At 59.3% G+C, this 27,695-nt stretch overlaps 1 protein-coding gene across 1 annotated transcript; it reads left to right on the top strand.

Moving 5' to 3' along the window:
- Positions 1-27,695, top strand: OLFM1 (olfactomedin 1). Its single transcript, XM_052648536.1, is given in 8 exon segments — positions 1-150; positions 2,098-2,247; positions 7,646-7,781; positions 7,784-7,800; positions 10,932-11,088; positions 11,091-11,150; positions 18,210-18,316; positions 25,998-27,695. Coding segments are annotated over 8 exon segments (1,452 nt in total). The 3' UTR covers positions 26,673-27,695.

Raw genomic sequence — 27,695 nt, forward strand, 5'->3', positions numbered from 1 at the left:
ATGTCGGTGCCGCTGCTCAAGATCGGGGTTGTGCTCAGCACCATGGCTATGATCACCAACTGGATGTCCCAGACGCTGCCCTCGCTGGTGGGCCTCAACACCACCAAGCTCTCGGCGGCCAGCGGCGGGACGCTCGATCGCAGCACCGGCGTAAGTGCGCCCGCCGCCCGCCCTGCCGGGCCTCCTCCCCGCTCCCTCCCGCTCCGCAGCCCCGGGCGAGCGGGCGCCGCGCGGGGAGCAGGGCGCAGGGGCGAGGGCACGCGCGGGGCCCGCGCGGCTCCCGCGCGCCGCGGTGGCGACCCTGCCCCCCGCGCCCGCAGCCTCGGCCACTCTGCCGGTCGCGGGCCCCTCTGTGTGGCGCTTCCCGCCTCGGTCCGGTCCCCTCGCGGGGGCCTCCCGGGAGCCTGCCAGGGACTCAAGAGGCTGGGAGTCCGCATTCAACTAATACGTCCCTTGCTGACAAGGTTTGGAAACTGAGGCAGGGGTCTTGAGGACTTGTCCAAGGTCACTCAGCAAGTCAGGGGGAGACGCGGTGGCCCCCGTCCTGCCGGGTCCAGTCTAGGCTCGGAGCTGAGCCCGCCCCACTTGGCAAAAGCCGGACTGGACCGGCGGAGTGGGGCCCGGGCGGCGGGCGGGCGGGCTAGGAGCGCCAGCTCTCGGAGTCCCGAGGCGCCTTTCTCCCCAGCCCAGGCGGAGGTCCCCGGGTCCCCGCGGCGGAGGGTGCGAAGGGGCCGGTCGGGGCCCGGGCGTGGGGGGAGCGCGGCCGCGGGACTCGCACCTCGCCCTCCGCGTCCCCTCCCGCCCGGCCTCCCCAGGCGCTTCTCGTCCCTTCTCGGTGCCCTGGGGGAGGGGGCGAGCGGCGGGCCGCCCCTGGGCTCGGCGGACTCCGGTGGTGGCGGGAGCGGGGCGGGCGGAGGAGAGGGCGCGCCCCAGGCCGGCTCTCTCGGCGGAAAGGAGAGGTGAAGGACACGCGCTCCTCTCCCGCTCCGTTCCTTGGGCAGTGAAGGGCGCCGTGCTCTGAGGGGGTCTCCCGGTGACCCCTTCTGACGCCGGCACCCGTTCACCTCATCTGCCCTTCTGAGGCCTGCATGCAGCCGTCTCCTTCCTGATGACTTTGTTCCTGCCCCGAGGTCCTGTGCCCCTGGGGCTGGAAATGAATGAAATGGCAATGTTTGTACCCTGGACTCCGTCCACCCAACTTCTCCCCATCCCCACGCTAAAAATAGCAGGGAGGTGACCTGCGGCCACCCGGCAGGCCGCAGGATCTGTGCTCAGGGGTGAGTTTTCAGACGGTAGTGTCCGCCCCGGGTACCTGGCAGTCGGGACCCCCTGAGCTGGGCTGCGAGGTGACACCAGCTATGTCCGCGTGTCAGCGGCCGCGTGCAGCTCGGGGGTTGTGAGGGTGCTGGGGCGCACCTCGGGGCTGAGGCTGGGTGTGACCCCTGCACAGCGTGTCACCAGCAACTTGGCGATGGCTCGTGGGCGGCAGCCTGCGTGGGGTGGAAGCCCAGCATCCCCTCGGGGGCCTTCGCCAGCTGGGCGGCGGACACGGCTGGGGCCTGGGGTCATCCCAGCTCCCAGCTAACAGGCAGCTGGATCCTGGCTGTTCCTCTCCAGCTTCGGGGAGCAGCCGAGCGCGACTGCGCCAGCCGCCCCTGCTGGCCTTACGGGAGGAGATCTTATTTCTGAATTACGTGCGGCTGTGACTCAACCAGCCGCTTGCTTCCCTTGCTTCCCTGCCTCGCTCCTCACCCAGCTCGCAGCCTCTGCTCACCCCTCCCTTCCACCGAACCTGTCAGCTGGGTCAAACGCCAAAACTCCAAACATCCCCTAAGTTTAAAAATCCCTTGAATTAAAAAATATGTTTGAAAGAGCCGTGCCTGTTAGACTCCCTTCCAGCCCTGGGGATCCTGATGGAAGACCGTCTGGGTTGCTCCCCGCCCCGCGCGCTCCCCCCCCCCTACGGTCAGCAGCTGTCTTTGGACCGCTTTTTTTCTGCCCTTTCCCGGGGGGGCTGGGCGTGGACGGTCATGCCCGGCGCGATGTTCTCTGGTCTCACTTTCTCTCCCTCCCTCTCCCTCGCCCCCTGCCCCCCAGGTGCTGCCCACCAACCCTGAGGAGAGCTGGCAGGTGTACAGCTCTGCCCAGGACAGTGAGGGCAGGTGTATTTGCACAGTGGTCGCCCCCCAGCAGACCATGTGCTCACGGGATGCCCGCACGAAACAGCTGAGGCAGCTACTGGAGAAGGTGAGTCTGTGGGGCGCGTGGCTCTGTGTGTGTCTGTGTCTGCGTGTGCCCCCGCGCTGGCAGCAAGGCGTGGCAAGCCTGCAGAGTGCCTCCCAGCTCCCAGGCCTGGCTCTCCCCCCGCACGGCCCGCTGGGAATATTGGTGAATGGACGAAATGGAGGGAGGGAGGGATGGAGGAGACTCCCCCGGGCTGCCCCGAGTCGGGGGCGTATCTCCGCCCAGAGCCACACGGGCGGAGCGAGGGGGTGTGCGGGCCTCTCTCCCACACCACCATCTGGGGCTCACGCCCACAGCCTGGGGTCCAGAGGGCCAGAGCTGTCCCCGAGCCACACCTGGAGCACTCCCGTGCTCCTGGGAGCAGGGCCGCGGTGGGGGGCTTTTCCCTGCTTCTGGGTGGTTGGACTGAGAGATGGCCAGGAGGTGGTCACTCCTGTGGACACCTCCTGCTGCAAAAGCGGGTTAAATCACCGCCTTTGTGACCCGCCTGGGAGCAGCACGTGCAGGTCTGACCTGCTGTTTCGGCTGCTCCTCACAAGAGCCGGGTGAAGCTGGTGAGAGCTTCACCGTTTCCCCATTTCAAGACGTGGAATCTGGGTGCAGGGTGGTGGGCTGACTACCCCAAGGTAGACAGCCGGCGAGCAGGGGTGCCAGCTGTGAGCCCGCCCCGGCGCCCCCTGCCCCCCACGGAGGCCGGTGCCCTGGATCACGGCCATCCTGCCTCCCAGGACAGTCCACATGGGAGTCCTGGGGTCAGAACCTGAGTGCCAGGTTTCCCGGGAGCTCCTGGGGGCGGGGGCAGAGGACCGCCCTTCTGCTCCATCACCACCCTCCCCAGAGAGACGGCGTGTGGCGCCTCGGGACCCCTCGCTCACCAAACGCATACAGCACACATATACATACGTGTACAACTGCACACAGGCACACACGGACACCACATGCGGCTGCACACACACATGGATACCACACGCAGCTGTACACACAAATACACACGAACACTACACGCAGCTGTACACACACATACACATGGACACTACATGCAGCTTCACACACACAGATACACGGACACCACATGCAGCTTCACACACACACGGACACCACATGCAGCTCTACACACACACACGAACACTACACGCAGCTGTACACACAGATACACACAGACACCACATGCAGCTCTACACACACACACACGGATACCACACGCAGCTGTACACACACAGATACACGGACACCACATGCAGCTTCACACACACACGGACACCAGATGCAGCTGTACACACACACACACGGATACCACACGCAGCTGTACACACACAGATACACGGACACCACATGCAGCTTCACACAGACACACGGACACCACATGCAGCTGTACACACAGATACACACGGATACCACACGCAGCTGTACACACACAGATACACGGACACCACATGCAGCTTCACACACACACACACGGACACCACATGCAGCTGTACACACAGATACACGGACACCACATGCGGCTGTACACATACACACACAAACACTCATATGCACATACCCCACACACATACACACATACGTATACACACGGTCACATGCACACCTCACAAGGACACACACACACCACACACGTCACATGTAAACACACACACGTGCACCTCAGAGACACACACGTATACACACATCATACACACATCACATACGAGTGCTCACTTATACACACACATACACCACACACCCCAGGAAAGCCGTGACTCCCCCATCAGCTGAGCAGCACAAGCTGTGGAGGAGGGGTGTGGGGGCCTGCCCTGGGGGGCGCGGGGGCCTGCCCTGAGGGGTGCGGGGGCCTGCCCTGGGGGCGTGGGGGCCTGCCCTGGGGGCGTGGGGGCCTGCCCTGGGGCGCGGGGGCCTGCCCTGGGGGCGCGGGGGCCTGCCCTGAGGGCGTGGAGGCCTGCCCTGGGGGGCGCGGGGGCCTGCCCTGGGGGCGTGGGGGCCTGCCCTGAGGGGTGTGGGGGCCTGCCCTGGGGGCGGGCCTTCCTTGGGGGGGGGCCTTCCTTGGGGGGGCGAGCCTTCCTTGGGGGCACTGGAGGCCCGGCAGCCTGCCCAATCTGTCCAGTTCAGTGCAGGCTCAGCGCATCTACAGCCCCTCACACAGGTTCTGGCAAAGCAGGCCCTCTCTGGAAATCAGGAGGGCAGGGTGGGGGCTTCCTGGAGCTCTGCCCTCTGGAGCTCTGCCCTCTGGAAGGGGCTGGGGAGGGGCCTCGGCGCCCCGCCCTGGGGCAGGAGGCTGGCTGCCCTCGAAGACCCCGTGCGCTTTGCTCCACCATCTTCAGCCACCCCAGTAAGTCACGGTAAAAGAATTAAACAAAAATGCATGTAACAGGTTTCACACACATTTATTACCAGCAAACTAGACCAGAGCCTAACTGGGCCTTTAGTTATTCATGATTGTGGAAGAGGGAGTGGAGCTCTGAGGGTCGTGGGGGCTGGCGGGCGGCCGCTCGAGCCCTGCTGGGAACCCTGGCCTCAGAGGCGCCTCCTGCCCGTGTCTGCCCAGCACAGCTGCTGAAAAATTTAGAGCCCGATGGTGCAGTGTTCTGGCAGGCACTGTGCTCTGAAGCAGAAAGCCGTCCTCAGTGTGTGGGGGGCCTCCCACCCCTCCTCCTCTTTCCTTCTGAGCGTCTGTTCTCTCCCTGGGACTGGGTCCTGTTAAAATCCACCCAGGATCTTCCAAAAGGGGAGCCTTGCTGCTGCTTTGCTGAGGCCTGCAGTCTCGGAGGAGCCTGACCCCAGTGTCCCCTGATCGCAGCCCCCCTGCCCACCCCCCTGCATTAGAGCCTCAGGCTCTGTTGTCTGTGAAGAAGCTCAAGGCCCAGAATTTGAGAGAGTGGGCTCTGGAGCCGGTCCAGGCCCTGCCTGGTGGCTGTCTGCTGTGCGGCAGTTGCCAAGTCACTTAACTTCTCTGAGCCTTGTTCTCCTCTGTGATGAGACTTGAAATAGCGCCTGCCTCCCAGGGTTTTGTAAAGATCAGATGAGATCCATAGCCCAGTGCCTGAAACCAAGAAATGTCCCATTAACACTAGTGGGCAGGGTCCCTCCAGGCCAGGGGTGTCTGCCCCTCAGGTTGCTGCTGCCCTGCCCGTCTCAGCCCCTGTGGCCACCTTAGGCGGGATGGGGAAGGGGTACCCTGTGCCGTTGGCAGCCGTGTGACCCTGAGCTCCTCAGTTGGCTTCTGGGGACACGTCCTACGACGGAGGGATGGGCGCGCTCAGTGGAGGGCCTCCAGACTGCGGGTCTGAGGCCCAGGGGCCTGACGGCCACCTGGGGCTGGATCATGTGCCTGATTGGAGGGAAAGGGAGGCGCTCGCCCAGCCTGGGAAGGACTGGCAGCGGGCAGGAGGGCTCTATCAGGCAGATGAATAGCTTGGCATCTTTAAAATGTGTTTCCCAAATTTAAAATTTGATTTAAAACCATTTAAATTCATTAAGACAGGACTTCCCCGTAGCTCAGACAGTAAAGAACTGCCTGTGATGTAGGAGACCCAGGTTCCATCCCTGGGTCGGGAAGTTCCTCTGGAGAAGGGAATGGCAATCCACTCCAGTGTTCTTGCCTGGGGAATTCCATGGACAGAGGAGCCTGGCAGGCTGCAGTCCCTGGGGTCGCAAAGAGTCAGACTTGACTGACCGACTAACACACACACAGATACGTTAACAGCATCCTTCTCTGGCATTTGAACAGCCGGGAGGGCTATGTGTGGCCTGAGAAGGCCAGGCTGAAGCCAGCGAGGGGCCTAGCCATTTCTGCGCAGCAGAGTCTAGTCAGCAGCCTTGTGGGTTCTGCTGTGGCTTCAAGAGTCCACCCAGGAGAGGGAGGGGAGCAGCGGTCTTGACTGCAGCTGCCGTTTCTGTTCCTTCCTCCCGCTGTGGCCGCGCCTTAGAGGCTGGACCCTGTGTGCTGGTTACAGGTGTGAACGAGGCCCTTGCACCTCCCTCCTGGTGGCCTAGACAGGGATGTGAGTGGCTGCTGTGCAGGCCTGGTGCCAACAAGGTGACAGTGTTTCCAAGTGGTGTGTGGCCACTTCTGGCTTGGCCCATCAAGGAAGCCTCCCTGGAGGAGGTGGCAGTTGGGCTGGGCCTGGAAGAATAAAGGAAATAACAAGTTTCCTCAGAAGTCCACAGTTACTCAAAGAGACAGAACAAACCACTGGGGTCGGGGGAGATGGGGGACAGGAAGACCTGAGGCAGTAGAGCAAATATATTTCAGTTTCCCCTGAAGCATCTAAAGAGAAAGGGGTCAGAGGGCGTCATAGTCATCTACGTGCTGTACGTTATAAACCTGAAATTTTAAACCGAATTCTTGTGTATCACTCTCAAGTAACAAGCCATAGAGCCCCAGGCATTCTTCAGTGCCAAGTTGAGCGGCATCAGTTCTTCCCACTGAGAAGCCTCTTGGTCTTTTATTTGGTGGGGGGACTTCTTTTACTGACCAGGCAAAGCTGAGCCTCACACCCCAAACGATTTTGTTCCGAAAAGGGAGGGTATCTGCAAATTCAGGAAAAAAAATAAAATCAGAAATGAAGATTTGCGATTATGGAGTTATCTTCCCGCTAGTGATTGGATTCAGTTCTGAGAAAGTGACCCAGACGGCAACTGTGCGCCGCTTTCCTCCTCCCCGCCACCCTGAATGCATGGGCGCAGAAGGGCAAGCCAGTTTCCTGAAAATAGAATGCTCTGGCAGTAGCTTTTCTTTTAAGCTCTCTGGAACCCTGTTGAATATTAAAGTTTCATCCTGAGGCTAGACTCAATTCAGATCTGCCTGTAAAGATGTGGAACAGCGATTCTTCCTTTGCTGAGTGATTGACTCCTGACTCTGTTCTGAATGTGCATGTTTGCAGAGCAGTCGTCTGCCTATGATACCGTGGGGTGTGACGGATGGTGTGTGAGGTTCAGGAGCAGGGAGCCCGTCCCCCGCTCCCGAGCACTGCGCTGTGCCCTCAGCCCTCTCAGCGGGACACCCAGTGGGATGCAGGGGGGAGAGCTGTGCCTGGAGGCAGAGGAGCCCCGCCTGCTGTTCACGTTTGCTGGCGACTGTGCCTGATGGATTTCATCCCCCGCAGAATAGACGCCTTTCCCCCCGAAGGAAAAAGCCACCCAAAGCCGTAAGCCTGGAGCTTTGACCAACAGGGAGCCAGAGACCCCTGCACCCTGGTTGTAAGGACACATCCTGGAAGACGGCAGAGGAAGCGTGGACCAGAGTGTCTGCTCTGTTCCGGGCTTCTTGCTCATAACAGCCCGATACTGCTGATAGACGAGTTCAGGCAGGCCCGGGCCGCCTCTGGCTCCCGGCGCTGGCAAGTGCCATCTCGGGCACCCGCCGCACGCGCCTTGCTTGAACCTCTTCGTTGCCTTTTGGCAGGTGCAGAACATGTCACAGTCCATAGAGGTCCTGGACCGGCGGACCCAGAGAGACTTGCAGTACGTGGAGAAGATGGAGAGCCAGATGAAGGGGCTGGAGTCCAAGTTCAGGCAGGTGGAGGAGAGCCACAGGCAGCACCTGCCAGGCAGTTCAAGGTACCGTGCGGCCCCTGCGGCCGCCCTCCCCCTGCCTCCCTGCCCTCCCCCATCTCTCCCCCTCCCTCCCCTCCCCCTCCCCTCCCCTCCCCTCCCTCCCCTCCCCCTTTCTCCCCCTCCCCTCCCTCCCCTCCCCATCTCTCCCTCCCCCTCTCTCCCCTCCCCTCCCCTCCCCTCCCTCCCCTCCCCATCTCTCCCTCCCCCCTCTCTCCCCTCCCCTCCCCTCCCCCACCCCACCCCTCCCCTCCCTCCCCTCCCCTCCCCTCCCCCCTCCCCCTCCCCCTCCCTCCCCTCCCTCCCCTCCCTCCCCTCCCCCTCTCTCCCCTCCCCTCCCCTCCCTCCCCTCCCCTCCCCTCCTCCTCCCCCTCCCCCTTTCTCCCCTCCCTCCCCTCCCCTCCCTCCCCTCCCCTCCCCCTTTCTCCCCTCCCCTCCCTCCCCTCCCCTTCTCTCCCCTCCCCATCTCTCCCTCCCCCTCTCTCCCCTCCCCTCCCCTCCCCATCTCTCCCCCCACCCCTCCCCTCCCCTCCCTCCCCTCCCCTCCCTCCCCCTCCCCCTCCCCCTCCCTCCCCTCCCCTCCCCTCCCCTCCTCTCCCTCCCCATCTCTCCCTCCCCTCCCCCTCCCCCTCCCCCTCCTCTCTCCTTCCTTCCCTCTCCCCTTCCCTCTTCCACCTCTCCTCCTCCCCCCCTATTTTTCCCCTCCCCCTTTCTCCCCTCCCCATCTCTCCCCTCCCCCTTTCTCCCTCCCCCTTTCTCCCCTACCTCCATCTCTCCCTCCCCATCTCTCCCTTCCCCCCTTTCTTCCCTCCCCACTCTCCCCTCCCCTTTCTCCCCTCCCCCATTTCTCCCCTCCCCCCTTTTCTCCTCTCCCCCTTTCTCCCCTACCTCCATCTCTCCCCTCCCATCTCTCCCCTCCCATCTCTCCCTCCCCATCTCTCCCCTCCCCCCTTTTCTCCTCTCCCCTTTCTCACCTCCCCCCTTTTCTCTCCTCCCCCATCTCTCCCTCCCCCATCTCTCCCTCCCCCATCTCTCCCTCCCCCATCTCTCCCTCCCCCATCTCTCCCCTCCCCTTTTCTCCCCTCCCCCATCTCTCCCTCCCCCATCTCTCCCCTCCCCCCTTTTCTCCTCTCCCCTTTCTCACCTCCCCCCCTTTTCTCTCCTCCCCCATCTCTCCCTCCCCCATCTCTCCCTCCCCCATCTCTCCCCTCCCCCCTTTTCTCCCCTCCCCTATCTCCCCTCCCCTCCTCCTTGCCCCCTCCCCTCCTCTGAGACTGTGATTCCCTCTCCTGCTCCCACTTTCCCTCCAGAATAGCAGTTTGAACCCAGGGAGGACCCCAGCAAGGATTGCTCTTTTTCTTGCCAATGGCAGCCTTCCTTGGAAGTAGAGAGGCCACCTACCCTTGCCCTGGTTTGGAGGAAATTCACCTTGAAAGGGACAGAGTTGAGATGCGGTTTTCACACCCATTAGCTTCCCAGGCCAGGACCCCAGGCCCCAGCTTCTCCAGCCAAGTCACAGATTAGCTGGGAAGGGACATGATTGGTCCTTCCCGACCCACAGCTGCTGCAGGTGAATCACATTAGCCAAGGATTAGCTTAATTGATTAGAGCCATTTCTGAGCAGGGATCGCTCAGGGCACTTCTTCACATCTGACCTAATTTAGCGGCAACAAGGCTCGCTGTAGATTTGCAGGGAAGGCAGAGAGACACCAGCATCTTTCTCACCTCCCAGTTACTCTTGTTTCCTCCACATAACTCCCCTGTTAGAGCCAGAGTTGGTTTGACCTAAAATTATATATACATATGTACAAATATGTATATATACACCTAGAGTTTACTCAGCTTCAAAATCATTAATTGACAAATGATATGCACCTTAATTAAGGCATACATGCATGTTAATTAGAAACCAAGCCCAGATGTAAATGAACGGTCAAATTACACAGCCCCGCTGGACTGCAAACTGCTGATGCTCTGGGTCTTCCAGCCTTTTTATGCTAATGTTTTCCTTTGATGCTCTCCCTGCGTGCCGCAAGAACTAATTCGCTTGTAAAAGCCATACATTATATAGACGAATGGCAAGCTAATGAAGTTATAAATCTATATGGTAAATAAAATAATAGCAGCTTGATCCTGTTGAGGAGTCTCTCTTGCTGGACTCAGGTGGACCAGTCCTTGCTTCTGACATGTCACCATGAATTATCTCAGAAAGAGGTTTTGACCTGCCTGACCCTTAAGAGCCTGTGTCTCTCCTCATCAGCGAGCACTCTCTCCCGGGGGTAGACTCAGGCTGCTCTAGGGATGTCCCAGCATCATGGGCTAGCTCCTCTTTGCAAGCATGCTCTCCTAGTCTTCAGATCTTGAATGCTATGGCTCTGGGGGGGCGGCGGGGGGAAGACAGGCTAGCCTTGCTTCTGACCACACTTTAACTGCCTTGAACACTTGCAGCAGCAGTTGCTGTGAGGGCACCTAAATGACTGTGAAAGCAGTTTGTCTGGACTGACTCTAGCGTTGAAGCGTGATTTTTTTTAAGGGACTGTGAGAATATTTGTCTGTTAATGGCTGTCTGTTTCAGGCAGGCTAGTAAGCTAGCTCTTCAACAGTTTTCATTTTCTTGCTTGCAGGGCTAACTTAAAAGAGTTTTTTCAATGCTGCAGACTGAAGAAGCAGTCCACTCCCATGTAACCATGACAGAGACCCAGAGAGCTTTTTTGCAGCCTGCATTTTTACTGTTATTTCCCGTTACTTAGCGCCTGCCCCTAAGGAGCCTTGAGCACAACCAGGATCTCTTTTGCATGTGGCCGTAGATGCATTTCATGAAAAGTTTGAACCCTTGTCAATGCATTTTTTGAAAAAACAAAAACAAACAAAAAAAGAGATACTTTGTGTATGTGACTTAAAGCATGTAACCTTAAGATGTTGCATTCTAAACTGACAATAAAGACCTTTCCCAAATATGTTGGTGTTCTGAAGACTGTTTAATATACTCTTCTAACTCCTGTGGACCAGAATAAATCAATCCATAAAGAAAGTGGGAGTGTGGACATTTTCCCTCACCTAGGGAGAAGCCAGGCCAAGGCAGGGTGTTAGAAGTTTTTGCACGCATCGCACTGAACCCAGCTTATTTAACCTTGCAGGCGATAAAAGCGAAAATGGATGAACTTAGGCCTTTGATACCTGTGTTGGAGGAGTACAAGGCCGATGCCAAATTGGTATTGCAGTTTAAGGAGGAGGTCCAGAATCTGACGGCAGTGCTTAACGAGCTGCAAGAGGAAATTGGCGCCTATGACTACGATGACTGCAGAGCAGAGTGTCCAATCTTGAAGAGAGGCTCCGTGCATGCATGCAAAAACTAGGTAGGCCCAGAACCCTGCGGCGGGGCGCTGCACGCCCACCTGCCGCTGGCCCACTCAGGCTCAGGGAGTGGTGCTGAACTGGACAGCGCCCGCCTGGCTTCCCCAGCGATGGCTGGGTTAGGGCTCCTGGGTAGGGTTGCCTGGACAGGTAGCTGAGGAGTGTAGGCCGCGCCTGTCCTAAGGCCTTGTCCAGTCCCGTGCAGAGGCCAGCTCGCAGGCCCCACTGAGCTGCACATCTGGAAAATTGATGTCAGATGTTCCATAGCATCTGAAGAGAGTGTGTGTGCGCGCTTGTGTCCCTGTGTGTTGGGTGGCTTTTTAGGACATGAGTTTCATAGAGCTGGAAGCACATCTCATCCGCTCCAGCTTTCAGGAGAGGGCTGACACAGCTCCCTGAGAAACCGAACCATGCAGAAAATTCCATCGCATCGAGGTGGAAGGCTCGCCATTCCTAACAAGCGAGGGAATCCCTCTGGCACCTGGAGGGGGCGGGGCTGGGAGCCGGTGGCCCCGAGGCTCCTTCCGAGTCTTGTCTGTGGTGGATACCCATCACCTTATCAACTTTCTGGTTAATTTAGCAAATCTTAACATGTCCACGTCGGAGTCCATTTTGAAATAGCACATGTTAAATCCCAATTCCATTTTAGGTTTTCTTAGGAAAGATTGGCTGGCCCTTCTCACTCACTGTTTTCTAACGCAAAGGTTGTTCATTTTCTTATTGTTTACTTTTTAGAGTAACAGCATAATTCTGCTTTATGCACGAGTTTCCTTTAGGTTTTATCTGGTGCTTTCACTTGATTCTCTTTTCATCCCCTACCCCCCGCCCCCTGCACACTACAAATGCCTTATTTTAAACTTAAAACATCCCAAAAGAACAAGTACTTTAAAAAAAAAAAAAAGTGCTATTAGGTGGGAGACAGAAAATGTTCAAAGGGCAAGGAGACAGAGTCAGCCAACCTTTTGTGTGAACAGGTTCCTATGTCTGGGTTATTTTTAATGCTGTTCTAGGTGCCCTAGGAAAGTCCCCCAGGCCCAGCGAGGGTGGTGAGCGATGCTGGAGGCTTGGAAGGAGTCCGCTGTGGTGTGTGCGCTCGTCCGCGTCTTGTGAGGGATTCTGTGCTACTGTTTCTCACATGTGGTGCCTGGTGCCCAAGTCCTGGGGTGTCCGGGGCCGGGTGACCTGGGACAGTTTCAGGACGGGTCTGGGCTGGACGGTCTCTACCCGCCCTTCCCGTGTCAGCGTCCAGGAGGCGGCAGGAATGTTTGGCGTATTGCTGGGTGTCGGGCTTCTCAGTGGTTACGGGCTGTGTGGTGACCTCTGGCGGGCACTGTCTTTGGCTCCTGCCTGTGAAGGCGCTACGCTCCCATTCCACTCTCCAGACCCTCCAGACACTTCCCTGGCACTTCTCTCTTGTTACTCATTTCCGCACAGCACTGTTTTTATTCCCTGGTAGACAGACCACGTAGACCAGTGAGAAACCAAGATTAACCCTCCACATTTTCTGATTAACAGACCAAGCAGTAAGGTGGAAATTCAGAGAGAGAAGTTAGCGCTGATGAGACGCTAGGCGCCTTTCCAGGAGAAGGCTGCCTGTCCCAGGCGGGTGGCCTTCCCCTCCAAACTCGGCCTATTTTTAGAAGCCGGCTGAATTCATTTTTCAGGCTAGCGATCTTGGGGCTTTCACGTGGCTGCCCTCGGGCCGCTGAAATGGCCCTCTCGGGAGTGAGGAGAGAGGACAACGAGGCCCCCGGAGCCCGGCTCTCCACTGTGGAGTGCAGCCGCTTCTGTGCTTAATTCCTTCTTCAGAAAGACCTTGGCCCGGAGACGGACGTGCTGAGCCAGTGGCAGCGGGGGCGGGGGTGGGGATCTGCCTCTAACCAGCGCTTGGCAGGCGATTCAGGAGGGCAGCAGCCGAGGGCCCCGCCTGTTGGCGTCCTGAGGCAGGAAGTGCCACTCGGTGGCCGTGTGGCTCAACCAGGGGCACTGACCACTTCCGGTTCCAACCTCCCCTCCATCTATACAACGAAGGCAGAGGAGTCCCTGTGCCCTGGGGTCGCTGTGTGTGAGTTCACGGCACGGATTGTGCAGCGAGCCCGGCACGGAGGAGATGGTGGAAGCACACGAGGGCAGGTGAGGAGGTCGTAAGGGATAGTGTGGTCGGCAGGTAGACAGAGTATGAGACAGACGGCCGGCAGGGAGGCAGGCAGAGGGCAGACCACAGGCTGTAGGTTCAGCTGCAGCCTCACCCACACCCTAGCCTTCACTCAAGCTCAGCGGCTTAAACCCCAGCTACTATCCTGTGGCCACTACATTTCGTCTTTATTTGAGGTACAAGTAGGTGCCCTGTTAGCAGGCTGTTTGCCTTGCTGGGAGGCAGCCTGTGAGCATAGCACAAGTAAGCCAGCTGCCCACACAGTGCCATCTTGGGTGGGCAGGACTCCTGGAGGCACAGCGTCTCAGGGGCCAGCAGTTCTCCCCCGGCCCCCTGCCCACGCCACACCCTGCCCCCCTCCACCTCGCCCTTTGGCCCCGGGTCTCATTCTGCCTGCAAGCCTCTTGCTCTAGTGAAGAGCATCTCGGTGACCCTCGTGCTGTGAGGCTGGGGATGAGGGTCTCCCTGCAGTTTCCCAAAGTCCTCTTAATTAGGTCTCTCCTTTCCACATCAGTGTTGCTGACAATTCCTGAGCCCAGAACATGCACAGGGGAGGAAAAAAAAAAAAAGACCAGGGCTGCTGGTCCCATTGGTTTTCTGTTTCCATTTTTAAATCCTTCTCTCAATGGGATTGTGTGTTTTTCCTAATGGCCCAGCCAGAACTTGAATCTGAAACTCTGATTTCGGGAACTGGACCCTGGGCTCAGCGTCTCTCAGGAGTCATTTGGTTCCCAGGCAGGACTGCCTGGCAGCCCTGCCCCCAAGCTTTCACCGCATACCCACCCACCCACCCCCGCCCCGGCCCCAGACGGCCTGCAGTCAGACACCACAGCGGCTAAACCAGCTGCAGCCAGAGACTCGAGATCCAGCACAGAACGCCACTCGTCCCCGTGTCCCGTTAGCGCCAGGATTCTCCTGTCTGTAAGACAAGAGGTGCGTGTGTGCTCTCAGTCATGTCCAACTGTCTGTGACCCCTTGGGCTGTGGCCTGCCAGGCTCCTCTGCCCATGGGGACTCTCCAGGCAAGAATACTGGAGTGGGCTGCCATGCCCTTCTCCAGGGAATCTTCCCGACCCAGGGATCGAACCTGAGTTTCTTACGTCTCCTGAATCGGCAGGTGGGCTCTTTACCACTAGCACCACCTGGGAAGCCCAAAATAAGAGAGGAGCTAGCTAATTTCAGGGCTGCCCCCAGTCAGACCATCTGTCCTGAGTCAAAGGTCAAGGAGACGGAGAGAGGGGCCCTTACCTCCTCCCCAGGGGCCTGGACAGAGCCAGGGACAGTGGATAAATGAGCACACGAGGATTTACATGCCGCTTTGAGAGGGGAGTTCAGGGTGTCTCACTGTGCCGGGGACTGACTAGAATGGCGAGGACGAGGGAACCCAAGTTCAAGTGCTGCTCAGGGCAGTGACCTCAGTGGGGTCCATGCAGGCCGGTGTCCCCCCCCAACTGGGTTCCTTCCAGGGGAGCTCCGGATTCCCGTGGTGAGAGGTCTCCCGGCACTCCAGCCCTGCTGGGTGCGGAGGAGAGACAGGCGGCCCCTCGGGGCTCATGTGCAGGGAGGCGGCCCCGCCCAGGTGGTCTGTCTGCAGGGACCTGTCTGTCTGAGGGCCCAGCGTGGCCAGCTCTGCCAGCTCCACTCTTCCCAGTCTGCACGGGATAAAAGCTGGGACTGCGGGAGACGGACCCGATGGGCCGTCTGGGGACCTGTCCGCCTGCCGCTCGGCCATCAGCCCCTCAGTCTGGCCTCTGGCCCGATTCCTGGGTGGGCACGGCACCGTGGGCCTGCTCAGGCGCCCCTCGGAGACCACGCGCATGTTCAGAAGTGACGTCCTTCTAGGACGAGCAGGCGGCCGAGGGTTTCAGCAGAGGGGCTGCTGGGGTCAGGCACCCCCCCGAGACCGTCCTGGCTCTCAGGGGCCCCATCTGGGGGTGCTGTGCCCCTGCACCAGCCTCCTCTGAGATGCAGCTGCTGACCCTGCCTGGCTTTCCAAGCCTGCCCCCTTCCCAACCCCCCACCCCCTGCCCGAAGCCCGAACGCTCCTGACAGGTGAGGGACACTTCCGTGAACTGAATGTGCCAAGACTCGGCCTCTCGGCTCTGCCGTGGGGCTTTTTTAGATCCTATCAGTTCCCCAGGTCTTGGCAGAACCAGTCTGGATGGAGAACCAAAAATAACTCCGTGACTCAAGCAGGGCAGGCGGCCTGCAGCCCCGGAGGAGAGCAGAGCCAGCCTGTAACCAGGAGCTGGGCAAGCGGGCCCCCTGGCCGGTGGGGCCCTGCTCCGCCCATCCTCCCCCGTGACTGTAAGGCTCCCTCCGAGGGGCCAGAGGAGACCTCACCCAGGGTGGGGCAGGGCTTGCACCGCCGCGGATCCCCCCACCGCTGGCTCCCCCTCTCTGCAGCCATGGGGGGCCAGACCAGTGGGACCACCTAGGGCAGCCCTGCCTGGACTTGGCCGCCATCTCAGTGTGAGCCTGTGCCCACGGCCTTCCCTGGCACATGACTCATGACGGCTGGTTTCTGGGCTCATCCCACGCCCGCCTCTGAGGAGGGTGTCCTCCTGACAGATAAGAAGGGCGCACTCAGAAGTGGCCCACTTTTATGGTCCCTCTGCCGGGGGAGGAGGGGGGCTCTGGCAGGCGCGCAGTTATCCCTCTCAGCTCCTGAGAGGCGAGTCAGTCATTCATCCATTCAGTTTGGACAGCTCCAGGCTGAGCCTTGTGGGGGACGGGCATCCCGGGGTGTCCTCTCGGGCCGGTGAGACCCAGACGCCCAGGTCTACGTCCAGGGGTGTGTGGGCCCCACCTGGGTCGGGAGGCAGGGTGGGTACGGTCAGAAGGAGGTGGGCCCTGCAGCGGCATCAGTGTAGGTGGCCAGGGAAGAAGGGGGGTGGTCTGACTGTCCCGCTGGGGGCTTGGCCCAGGCACAGCCGCAGGGGAGCCAAGAACTGGGCCAGCAACGGGCTGTGTTGGGGGTCCACCCGCCGTGCTCACCCTCTGTGCTGTAGAGGATGGCTGCCCGTCCCCTTCGGGGGAGTCTGTCCCCTTCCGGGGAGTGCGCCCCTTTGGGGGAGCGCGTCCCAGGCCGGGTGTGGCCAGTGAAGGTGGGGCAGAGCATTGGTGAGAGGGACATCTCGCTGGGAGGCGTGCTGTGATGAGTGCCAGCGGGCATCCCCCCGGGGCAGAACCGTGGTGCCCTGGGGTTGGTCATAGTGCCTTGAGACTTCTCCTTCCAGGGGCCGATGGGACCACTGTCCCGGCTCAGCAGTGGGGAGGACTCCAGACCTTTGCGGCTCTCAGGGAAGAGCGCACTCTCTCTCGAGACTTCCAAGGACCCACTTACTTTCTCCTCACTTCTGGGCGCTGTAGACGCAGGCTAAACTGGATGTAACGTCCGTCTGTCCTCCACAGATGGGGGTGTGGATAGGGCTGGGCTGACTTGCTCTCTGCAGTGACCTCGGCCTGTCTGCAGACTCACCTCCCTGCCAGGCCAGCGAGGGCCAGGGCCCTGAGGGGACAGTATTTAAAAAGGCAAATTCAGAATTACTCCTGAAAGGGGAACAGGCGAAACAGATCCTGGGAAGAGATGGACAAGTAAAAATAGTTGAGTTTCTTTCTCAAATCTGGGCCAGAGGCAGCAGCCTGGGGAGCAGGGCCGCGTGACTTGACGGAATTTGGGGGTAAAGCTGCATTTCTTCTGCTTGCAGTCGGCCCCTGATCCCTGCCCAGAGCCTCTGCAGCGCCCGGATGCAAGCTGTCAGGACACCGAGACGGGATGTTGGCGGTGGGGGGGCCCATCTCTCCAGTCTCGTTCAGTGATGTTTATGGATGTACTCACCCCGCTTTATTTTAGGGAGAAAGTGGGAGGCCCCCCAGACACTGCAGTGGTGGGCGTGGGCTTCCCCCAGCTCCCGAGGCTGGGCCCACCTCGCCTGGTGGGACGACTCCCAGCTACACCACAGTCCCCCGGGTTAAGTCACAGGCGATCTTCTGAAAACACGCGGGTGTTCTCTGAGCTTGGCAGACTGACCTGTGCGACTGCTAATACGGCGGCAGTGTAGCTGAGTGGGCCTCATGCAGGCCAGGCCTGGAGGAAAAGGAGGCCATTGCAGGTGGCAAGGGCCCCACGTGCCTGCGCCCAGGGGCCCCTGGGCTTCGGTGGCTCAGAAACCTTCTGTCCTTGTGAGCCAGCTGAGTTCACTTTTTCCTGAAGACTTCAGGGCCATGTGCGCAGGTTGGCGTCCAGGGGGCAGGAGGGGGATTTCTGCTGGATGCCTAGGAGTGCGGGCTTTCAGCTCAGCCCTGCCCGAGCGGCAGGGTGACCCCGAGGACATCCCAGCCGGTCGGTCAGCCTCCAGCCTCCATCTGTGTGACCGGAGGGCGCTGAGGGCATGCCCAGGGCGCAGTCACCCCCGTGTGTCATGTCAGTGTCTCCACACTCCAGCCCCCTGGCCCTGGGCGCCTCCTCCAGGCAGTAAGGAGCCGTCACCCTGTGGGGAAGCTCGCAGGCCCTCCAGCGGGAAGGAGCAGCCAGCCTTCTCCCGGTCTGGTTCTGACTGTCCGGCACCTTCCTTTTGGCACTCGGGCTCAGGTAGACTTTCTCCAACAGCCTTGGGAGGTGCAGCTGCTGCTGCCCCCACTTCCCGGAGGAGAAGACGGCGCCTGAGCAAGGCCAGCCCCCACCCCCACCCCAGAGATGTAGTTCTGGCATCCCACCCCTGCCCGAGATCTGGAGGGCTGCGCCCCCCTCTCCCCACCCGCCCTGGCCTCAGTTGCTCTCTGCCCTTTGGGGCTGGGGTTGTCCCAGGAAGAGCAGGGCCGGCGCGCCTGGTCACAGCCGAGGGCGGGGTGGTGTGGGGGTCGGGCGAGGCACTCACCCTCCTGCACCGGGCCCTCTCTTCCAGCGTGTGGCAAGCTGACTGGCATAAGTGACCCTGTGACCGTCAAGACCTCCGGCTCCAGGTTTGGTTCCTGGATGACCGACCCCCTGGCCCCAGAAGGTGATAACAGGGTAAGTGACTCCTCCGTCGGGCCTGGGTCTGTGGAGTCTGTGGATGAATGAAGTTTGGTGCTCCTTAGTAAGGGGGCGGGGGTTCCAGGGGCTTGGGGGAGCGGCCCGGGTCCCTTGCTGAGGGCCCTGTGCTAACCCCGAGTCAAAGACTGCAGGGCGGGTCTTATGTGAGGATGACCGTGGCAGGGACAGTGTGGGGTGGGGAGGCCTGCGACCCCACAGCGTGGGGTCCCACGGCTGTGCCCCTGGGAGCCGAGGGGGGCCCTCTGGGCTGAAACCTCCCACAGCCTCAGCCCTGCCCCCACTCCCCTCGAGAAGAGCGTGGTCGGGCCTTCTTGTTTTAATGACTCCTCATTTGTGTTTCATTTGCCATTCCTTTCATGGCTGATAGAAACTCATGTCCTCTTTTGATTTAGGAAAAAAGCCTGCTCTTTTTTTTCTAGAATGTTCCCCCTGGGTAAAAACCTCATAAAAGCAGAGAGGCGAGCAAGCGCCACATTTGTCTTGATGGGGATGCGGGGGTGCGGGGAGGGGGCAGCCGAGTTCTGTGTTTGGAGTCCCTTCGGGGTGTGGGGAGCAGAGGGCTGGCTCAGCCCGGACGGCGACCCTAACCGCAGCGTGGGGGAGCCTTCCACCGCAGGGAGTTCCCGCACGTCCCGGGCTCTGGTTCTCTGGGCAGGGGAGGCGCTGTGGCTTCCCTGTCCTTTGGTGGCCCACCAGCCTAACCGCTGACACCCAGAGTGAACCATCCAGCAGCCCGGGGCCTTTCTTATCTAGCCCCTTGCCTACAAGACGTTTAGAAAGGAAGCACTTAAAAAAAACTCAAGTCTTCGCAGGCAGACTGAGAAAGGAGGTTAGAAATGTGAGCTCCTCTAAGCTTGGTCTGGAGGATTTTTAAAGGGAAGGAATCTTGAGACTCGATCTTTGTACCTCCCCGGCCCCGCCCCTTTAGACCCTATACCTCCCCGGCCCCGCCCCTTTAGACCCTGTACCTCCCAGACCCCGCCCCCTTTAGACCCTGTACCGCCCAGGCCCCGCCCCCTGTAGATGCTGTACCTTCCAGGCCCCGCCCCTTTAGATGCTGTACCTTCCAGGCCCCGCCCCTTTAGACGCTATACTTTCCAGGTCCCGCCCCTTTAGACGCTGCACCTCCCCGGCCCCGCCCCTTTAGACGCTGTACCTTTCAGGCCCCGCCCCTTTAGACGCTGTACCTTTCAGGCCCCGCCCCTTTAGACGCTGCACCTCCCCGGCCCCGCCCCCTTTAGACGCTGCACCTCCCCGGCCCCGCCCCTTTAGATGCTGCACCTCCCCGGCCCCGCCCCTTTAGACGCTACACCTCCCCGGCCCCGCCCCTTTAGATTCTGTACGGCCCCGCCCCTTTAGAGGGCATGCCGGCTTCTGTTTCAGTCTGGAATCTGCACGGTGCCTCTGGCAGAGTCCTCCTTCTGGGGGAGACGCCTGAGGGACCATTTCCGGGTTCCTAGCGGCCTGTACATCTTCTCTATGCAACAACCTCCACCTTCCCCACCACCTCCCCAGCAGCCCCTTCCCACACCTCATCCCTGGGGGCAAAGGCGCGGGGCTCTGGGGGGGCGGGGCCGGCTACAGGCTGCAAACCTGGGAAACGACCGAGTCGGGATTCTGGGGGCGATGTTCGTTTTCATTTTATTTTCTGAGTCGTGACAGGGAGCTGGTGCTTGGACGTTTTCTAACAGCTTAATTGGCCAATGAATTACCAGTCAATCACCAGTGAACGGTTTAATTGGCCGAATGTTACCCTATCCTTCAATTTCATCCTCTGCCCCTCCCCCGCCTGCCTGAAAATGCCGCCTTGGTTCTGAATTCGGTTAGGAGTGTGCCCTTGTCACAGACGTGGGTGGAAATATCAGTAATGCCGACGTGAAAACAAGGTGATGGCGGCGGACCCCGAGGGCGGGCCCTGTGTGCCAGGGGCCGGCAGAGCGCGTCGTGTGCACATGTTGGAATACGAGAGGAAGCAGTGGTTTCCCCGGCCTCGCTGAGTCCCGCAGCTGCCCTCCAGCCAGAGATCATCTGTCTCCCCTATGCTGATGGGAAAACCAGGGCCAGAAGCCTCACGTGAGCTGCCCAAGGTCTCAAAAAAGGCTGGTTAGTGATTTTATCAACCGTTTATTAACCTCTGAGGTTCAGGCTGTCTCCCAACTCACCCTCCCCTCCAATGCCCTCTCCCCACCTCCTGCTGGGTCACACACACCCTGTGACCCAGCAGACCTATTGGGATCCGTGAGCCAGAACCAATGCCTTTGGTGCTGCAGAGGACGAACCCCAGTCTGGAGGATTCTACCCCAACTGACACCACAGGTGTTGCTCCTCTTGGTCCCCAGGTCAATGTCAGTTTTATTTTGTGCGGTGGTGTTCCGTTGCTCAGTGGTGTCTGACTCTTTCAACCCCATGGACTGCAGCAGGCCAGGCTTCTCTGTCCTCCACTGTCTCCCGGAGTTTGTTCAAATTCATGTCCATCGAGACAGTGATGCCACCCAGCCGTCTCACCCTCTGTCATCCCCTTCTCCTCCTGCCTTCAATCTTTCCCAGCAATCAAGATCTTTTCCCATAAGTTGGCTTTTTTGTAGTGAGCACTTGTCAAATTATCTTGTCTCAGGTACCAAGTATCCGGGCTCCTAGAAGCCCCCTTATCATGAAGACATCGGTTCACAAAGCCATCAGTGTAGTGAGGGAGGCTTTTGGAAATTAGATATCTCTTTTCTGCTTGATGACTTTGATTACCCTCCAGGAAGGGGGCCCTGGTGATGGACGGAGGGCAGGCGGGAAGGCGGGAAGAGGCCTTGGTGGGAGCCGGCTCCTTGGGGAGGGCACCGGCTCCTGGCAGGGCGCCCTGGGGCCCCTCCGTGATGCTGGGCAGTTGGCAGCCCTGCCTCAAGCCGTAAGTTCAGCACAGCCGCCAGCTCACAGCGATGCGTCCCCAGGCCTGGCCAGTGACCCGGAGGACACTGCTGTGTTGTGTTTTGACCTTTTCCTTCTCTGTCTGATTTTGATCACACACACACACACACACACACACACACACAGGAGACCAGTGACTCGCTCCAAAAAACAGATCAATGTCAGCTTCAGTGCAGGCCACAGGGGTGAGATAAGAGGGACTGCGGCTGACAGTGGGGGGGGGGAATTGCCTTGGGACCCCTGTCCAGGAGCCCTCGAGGGGGCTTTCCTGTCCCCCTGCCTTTGTGCTGAGCTGTTAGAAGCAGGTTAGCGCGTGTGCTAAGCGCCAGTCGGATGCCGGGCTCCCGAGGTCCTCCACCCAGCCCAGAAGCAGCCATTTTCTCAGCAGTGACCGGCCCGTATACTTCTTTTTATTTTTTCAGCTATGGTCACAGGCAGTACGTTTCATGACCTTTAATTTTCTGTGGTTCTAAATGTAAAGAAAAATGCAAATAGGTTAGAATCATCCTATAAACTTTTCATGTGATCTCTTGCCTTCCATCTGAATACTACCTTTATACATTTTAGGAATATATATAAGTTGTCAATTTGTTAATCACAATCAGTGAAACTGAAAGAAAATAGACATCATTCTTGATCTCAAAATATTTAAAATTAAGATACGGAAACAAAACAATTACTTGAAAAGTTAATGTTGTAGAAATAATTCAAAACAGTTTAACATGTCAAAAGATATTCTGCTTATCATTAATTACCGAAACAATTATACACCAACTAGTCTGCTGGGAATTAAGTACCAAAACTAAAAGAGTTGTTGTTCGGTCACTCAGTCGTGTCCGACTCTTTGTGACCCCATGGACTGCAGCACGCCAGGCTTCCCTGTCCTTCACCAGCTCCCGGAGCTTGCTCAAATTCATGTCCATTGAGTCGGTGATGCCATCCAACCATCGCGTCCTCTGTCAACCCCTTCTCTTCCCGCCTTCAATCTTTCCCAGCATCAGAGTCTTTTCCAATGAGTCAGCTCTTCACATCAGGTGGCCAAAGTATTTGGAGCTTCTCTTTCAGTATCAGTCCTTCCAATGAATACTCAATGTTGATTTCCTTTAGGATGGACTGGTTTGATCTCCTTGCAGAACCAAGGGACTCTCCAGAGTCTTCTCTAGAACTACAGTTCAAAAGCATCAATTATTCAGCGTTCAGCTTTCTTTATGGCCCAACTCTCATATCCATACATGACTACTGGAAAAGCCATAGCTTTGATTAGACGGACCTTCCCAGGCAAAGTGACGACTCTGGTTTTTAATGTGCTGTCTAGGTTGGTCATAGCTTTCCTTCCAAGGAGTAAGCATCTTTTATGTGGGCTGGTCGCCACCTCCTCTCTAGGTGTGGCATCTCTGCTCTAGGCGTGGTCTTTACCAGGGAATAACCCGCAGGTTGCTTTGTTTTTTCTGATGAGAAGGCCCTTGTGGGTGGGGGTGCTTCTGGGGGGGGCACGCGGGCCTCAGACCTGCAGGGGGTCCTCCCCCCACTCGCCCAGGACCTCTCTTCTGCTGGCAGTCCCGCCATGGGTGCCCCCTGCCTGGGGTTGCCCTGGCTGCTCACCCCCGTGTGCCCTCAGCTCTTGCCTCCTCAGCCCGGGCCCCGCTGTCCTTCCTGCAAAACAGCGCACACAGGGAGCTTCCGCCTGTGTGGAGGGTGGCCCTGAGGTCACCAGTGCCCGGAGAACTGGAGGCTCTCAGCCCCCAGGCCAGCCTGAGCCGTCCTACCGGGCGGTGATGGTTCACCCTGTGGGCGCTGTGGTCACACCTGGGAGCAAGCTGGTGGAAGGTCGCTGTCTACCCGCATCGGAGCCTGCAAACGGGACCTGATTTGTGGGGTCGCATGGGCACGTCAGAGGGTGGCCTCCGGGGTCTGGGAGGAAGTGGCCCAGCGAAGGCGGGCAGCGGGTGTGGTGGACTGACCACTGACCCTGGGTGAGACCCTCCCCTCTGGGCCTCTCCATACTGGGCGTTTGGGAGGGGTGGTCTCGGGGACCCTGCCAAATGTTAGAATCACCTGGAGGCTGTAACCAGCCCGTGCCCGGCTCCACCCCCAAGGTCTGTGTGGTTGTTCCGGGTGTGAAAGCTCCCAGGGGCCACAGCCAGGTGGAGGATGCTGGTTCCAGGCCTCAGCAGTTCTGGGCAGCATCCCAGAGGGGGCGGGACAGGCAGGGACGCAGGACGGGTGGAGAAGGACAAGGCGTCTGAGGTGAGACCGCAGTGAACGCAGAGGACTGGAGGGGGGCGCCTGCTGCCATCAGGGCCTTTGGGGGCTGTGATGAGCTTCTCTTTCTGCACAGAGGGGCTCACGGTGGCTTCGGCCTCCAGGCTGAGAGCTGGCTGGCAAACGTCTGGCGCCTGTGCTCGCTCGCCCTCCCGCCCTCCACTGCCGCCGCCCAGTGCTGGGCCAGCTGATCGGAGGAAAGGGCTGTTCAGTCAGCTCAGTCCTCAGTCCTGTCCGACTCTTTGTGACCCCATGGACTGCAGCACACCAGGCCTCCCTGTCCATCACCATCTCCTGGAGTTCACTCAGACTCATGTCCATTGAGTCGGTGATGCCATCCAACCATCTCATCGTCTGTCGTCCCCTTCTTCCGCCCTCAATCTTTCCCAGCATCAGGGTCTTTTCAAACAAGTCAGTTCTTCCCATCAGGTGGCCAAAGTATTGGAGTTTCACCTTCAGCACCAGTCCTTCCAATGAACACCCAGGACTGATCTCCTTTAGGATGGACCAGTTGGATCTCCTTGCAGTCCAAGGGACTCTCAAGAGTCTTCTCCAGCACCACAGCTCAAAAGCATCAATTCTTTGGCACTCAGCTTTCTTTATAGTTTAAAAGTCCTTAAAACTTGGATGCCGACTTCACCCAGCTCTGCCCACAGGATGGAGGTCCAGGGACGCATGAACCCAACCAAGTCCTGCACCGCTCATGGGGGCAGCAGAGAAGGGAGCATATTCAAAGAGCTGTGACGGGGGCTCAGGAGAAGGTGCAGAGGGGCTGTCCCTTGAGCTCAGTCTTGAGAGAAGCAGTGAGCTCCCCATCCAGGAGGCAACCAAGAGGAGGCGCAGTGTGAGAGGAGTGCCCGCCCATCACCTGTGCACTTCTGGCCCCCTCCCTGACCCCCACCCAGCCCCGGGTGCCCCTCTAACCCACAGCCCACAGCACTGACCCCCCACCCAGCACTGCACCCCCTCTAACCCACAGCACGGACCCCACCCCGCCCCGCGTGCCCCTCTAACCCACAGCCCACAGCACTGACCCCCACCCCGCCCTGCGCCCCCTCTATCCCACAGCCTACAGCACGGACCCCACCCAGCCCCGCACCCCCTCTAACCCATAGCCCACAGCACTGACCCCCACCCAGCCCCGCACCCCCTCTAACCCACAGCCCACAGCACTGACCCCCACCCAGCCCCGCACCCCCTCTAACCCACAGCCCACAGCACTGACCCCCACCCAGCCCCGCGCCCCTCTAACCTGCAGCACTGAGGGCTGCTCCTACAGACCAAAGGCAATGAATAGCCTCAGATGAGACCCAGCTCTTGGTTTATTTGAATCTTGTTAAAAACGAAAGCACATCTGTCTCTAAGCATTGAATGGGTGTCTCAGGAGCAAGGGTGCATATTTTGATTGTTTTTTTAAATTTTTAACGCATGTGTAAAACCACGTCTGAAAGCTCCCACATCCTTAATCTCTCCTGCAGCCAGCGGAGCCCTTGACGGATAAAGCAGCTGTCTTATTGCCAGACAGATGCACCGGGAATGGCATTAGCCTGGCAGATTTTCCTCTGACTAACTGCATCACTTTCTAATTTGCTCCCAGACTGGTTGAAAATGACTAAAGCGTTTTGTACAAAGTCTAGACAGTTTTCGAGTCAACCGGCGTTTAAGCGATCATGGGAGGCTCTTCCTCCGTACCCCTGACTCGGGCCTCGCTGGGCTTGCTGCCGTGGTTGGACTGCGCTCAGAGCCTGGGGAGCCGGGTTCCTCAGGGAGAGGCGCTTGCCTGGGACTGGGCGTGACTGTACACACAGCGTCCCTTCTGCCAAACTAATGACGTCCCCCCACCGGCCGGTGAGTCAGTCCGGCCCGCTGTGAGGCCGGCACGGAAGGAGAGGCCTGACGCACGTGCCCCCAGGGCGCCCGGTGTCGCCCTTCCTGGTGATCTCAAGAGTAATCAGCCTCACCGACTGGCTGGCGCTGTGGGCACGCGTCCTCATGTGGGCCAGGCGGCCGTGCCCACGGCCCAGTGTCCTGTGGAGGGCGATGTCCCGTGCTGATGGGGGCCAGCCTTCCCAGACGAGATGGACCACCTGCCGTGCACCCTCGCCCGGGAGAGCAGGGAGCAGTCAGAGGGCCCACAGCCCAGGGGTGCCCAGACGGACGCTCTCGGGGACCTCTAGTGGGTTCTGCCACCACCCGCCTGGCGGGAACAGCAGAGGGCGCCTGCCGGCCGTGCCCACAGCCAGGCTGTGTCCCACGTCCATGCACATGGTGTCCTTCCCCAGACTGGACGCTCCCTTCCCGATGGGGAGGTGGCCCCTGCGGAAGCACCCTGTGGGTGTGGAGGAGGGGCGTGACCTCATTTCGTCTGCTCTCTCCCTGGGGCACCAAGTCTCCAGATCCCCAGTCCGGGAGGTGGTGCCTTCCCGGGGTGGGGGGTCCCCCTCCTTCAGCACCACTGACGGGTCCACTGTCCCCGCAGGTCTGGTACATGGACGGCTACCACAACAACCGCTTCGTCCGCGAGTACAAATCCATGCTGGACTTCATGACCACGGACAATTTCACGTCCCACCGCCTCCCACACCCCTGGTCCGGCACAGGGCAGGTGGTGTACAACGGCTCCATCTACTTCAACAAGTTCCAGAGCCACATCATCATCCGCTTCGACCTGAAGACGGAGACGATCCTCAAGACGCGCAGCCTGGACTACGCGGGCTACAACAACATGTACCACTACGCCTGGGGCGGCCACTCGGACATCGACCTCATGGTGGACGAGAACGGGCTGTGGGCCGTCTACGCCACCAACCAGAACGCCGGCAACATCGTCATCAGCAGGCTGGACCCCGTGTCCCTGCAGGCGCTGCAGACCTGGAACACCAGCTACCCGAAGCGCAGCGCGGGCGAGGCCTTCATCATCTGCGGCACGCTGTACGTCACCAACGGCTACTCGGGCGGCACCAAGGTCCACTACGCCTACCAGACCAACGCTTCCGCCTACGAGTACATCGACATCCCCTTCCAGAACAAGTACTCCCACATCTCCATGCTGGACTACAACCCCAAGGACCGCGCCCTGTACGCCTGGAACAACGGCCACCAGGTCCTCTACAACGTCACCCTCTTCCACGTCATCCGCTCCGACGAGCTGTAGTCCCTGCCCCGGCCCCCGGGGGCCGCGGCCCCGCGTCCTCACCCGCCCGGAAGCGCCTGTGGGACAGCTGCGAGGTGACGTGGGGGCGACGAACAAGGCTCGTTCTGAAAACTCATCAGCAACGTGGGCTCCGGCGTCTCGGGGGCGGGGAGGGGGCGGGGAGGCGTTGCCCCCACGTTTCTGCAGCTCCAGCCGGAGGGCGCCCGCCGTGGACAGAATTGACGTTCCCCGTATTGACAGCTGGAACCACAGCCCCGGGGCTCCCCGGTCCCCCCACCCGGTCCCCCTTTCTGGTCAATATACTCAAGATATAAGGCGATGACTGTTGGCCAGCTCTCACCGAGAACAACCTGCTGTTAGGATCGCATGGACTTGTCCGTAGATCGTGGTCAGCTCGATGGACGTGAGTGTCGTGTCTCATTGAAGCGCCCCCCCACCCCCGCCCGGGCTGTGCTCGGCGATGGAGGGGCGACATAGGCTCTGTAGCTGCATCTCATCACCACCGCCGTCCTCAACCGTGTGTTGTGTCTTAGATGAACCGAGCCGAGACTCCGAGAAGCCCGTGGGCCCACGTCTGTGCCCCAGAGCGGCGGCCAGCGTGCGTGGACAGGCGCAGGGCCCCGCCGTCCAGACCCCGTACCCCGTAGCTCCATTGTGCAGTGTCCGTCTGTTGCTCCCTTGAGGTGGTGACCTATCTCTTTAGTTGATGCCGTGGGTGTTGTAAGTGCAGTGCCGTAGTTTGGATTAATAAGTGGATGGTTTTTGTTTCTCAAAAGAAAAAAACACACACACATCAGTGTTCGCCCTAGTAGAGATGATCAAGGTTGATAATCATTAAAGGAAATACCCTCTTCTCGTTAAATTACCTTAAATAGTGTAACCACGGAGAAGGGCTCCTCTCAGGAAACTCTGGTTTCCAAAGGGAAAGAAATGCTCCTGTGGGCAGCAGTGTGTGGAAAGTGCATTTTTTAAGTAAAAAAGAGGGAAACTTTGTGCTATCCGATTAAGGAACAATAAAAGTAT

Source organism: Budorcas taxicolor, chromosome 11 (genome assembly GCF_023091745.1).
Source record: "Budorcas taxicolor isolate Tak-1 chromosome 11, Takin1.1, whole genome shotgun sequence".
NCBI classification, from domain to species: Eukaryota; Metazoa; Chordata; class Mammalia; order Artiodactyla; family Bovidae; genus Budorcas; species Budorcas taxicolor.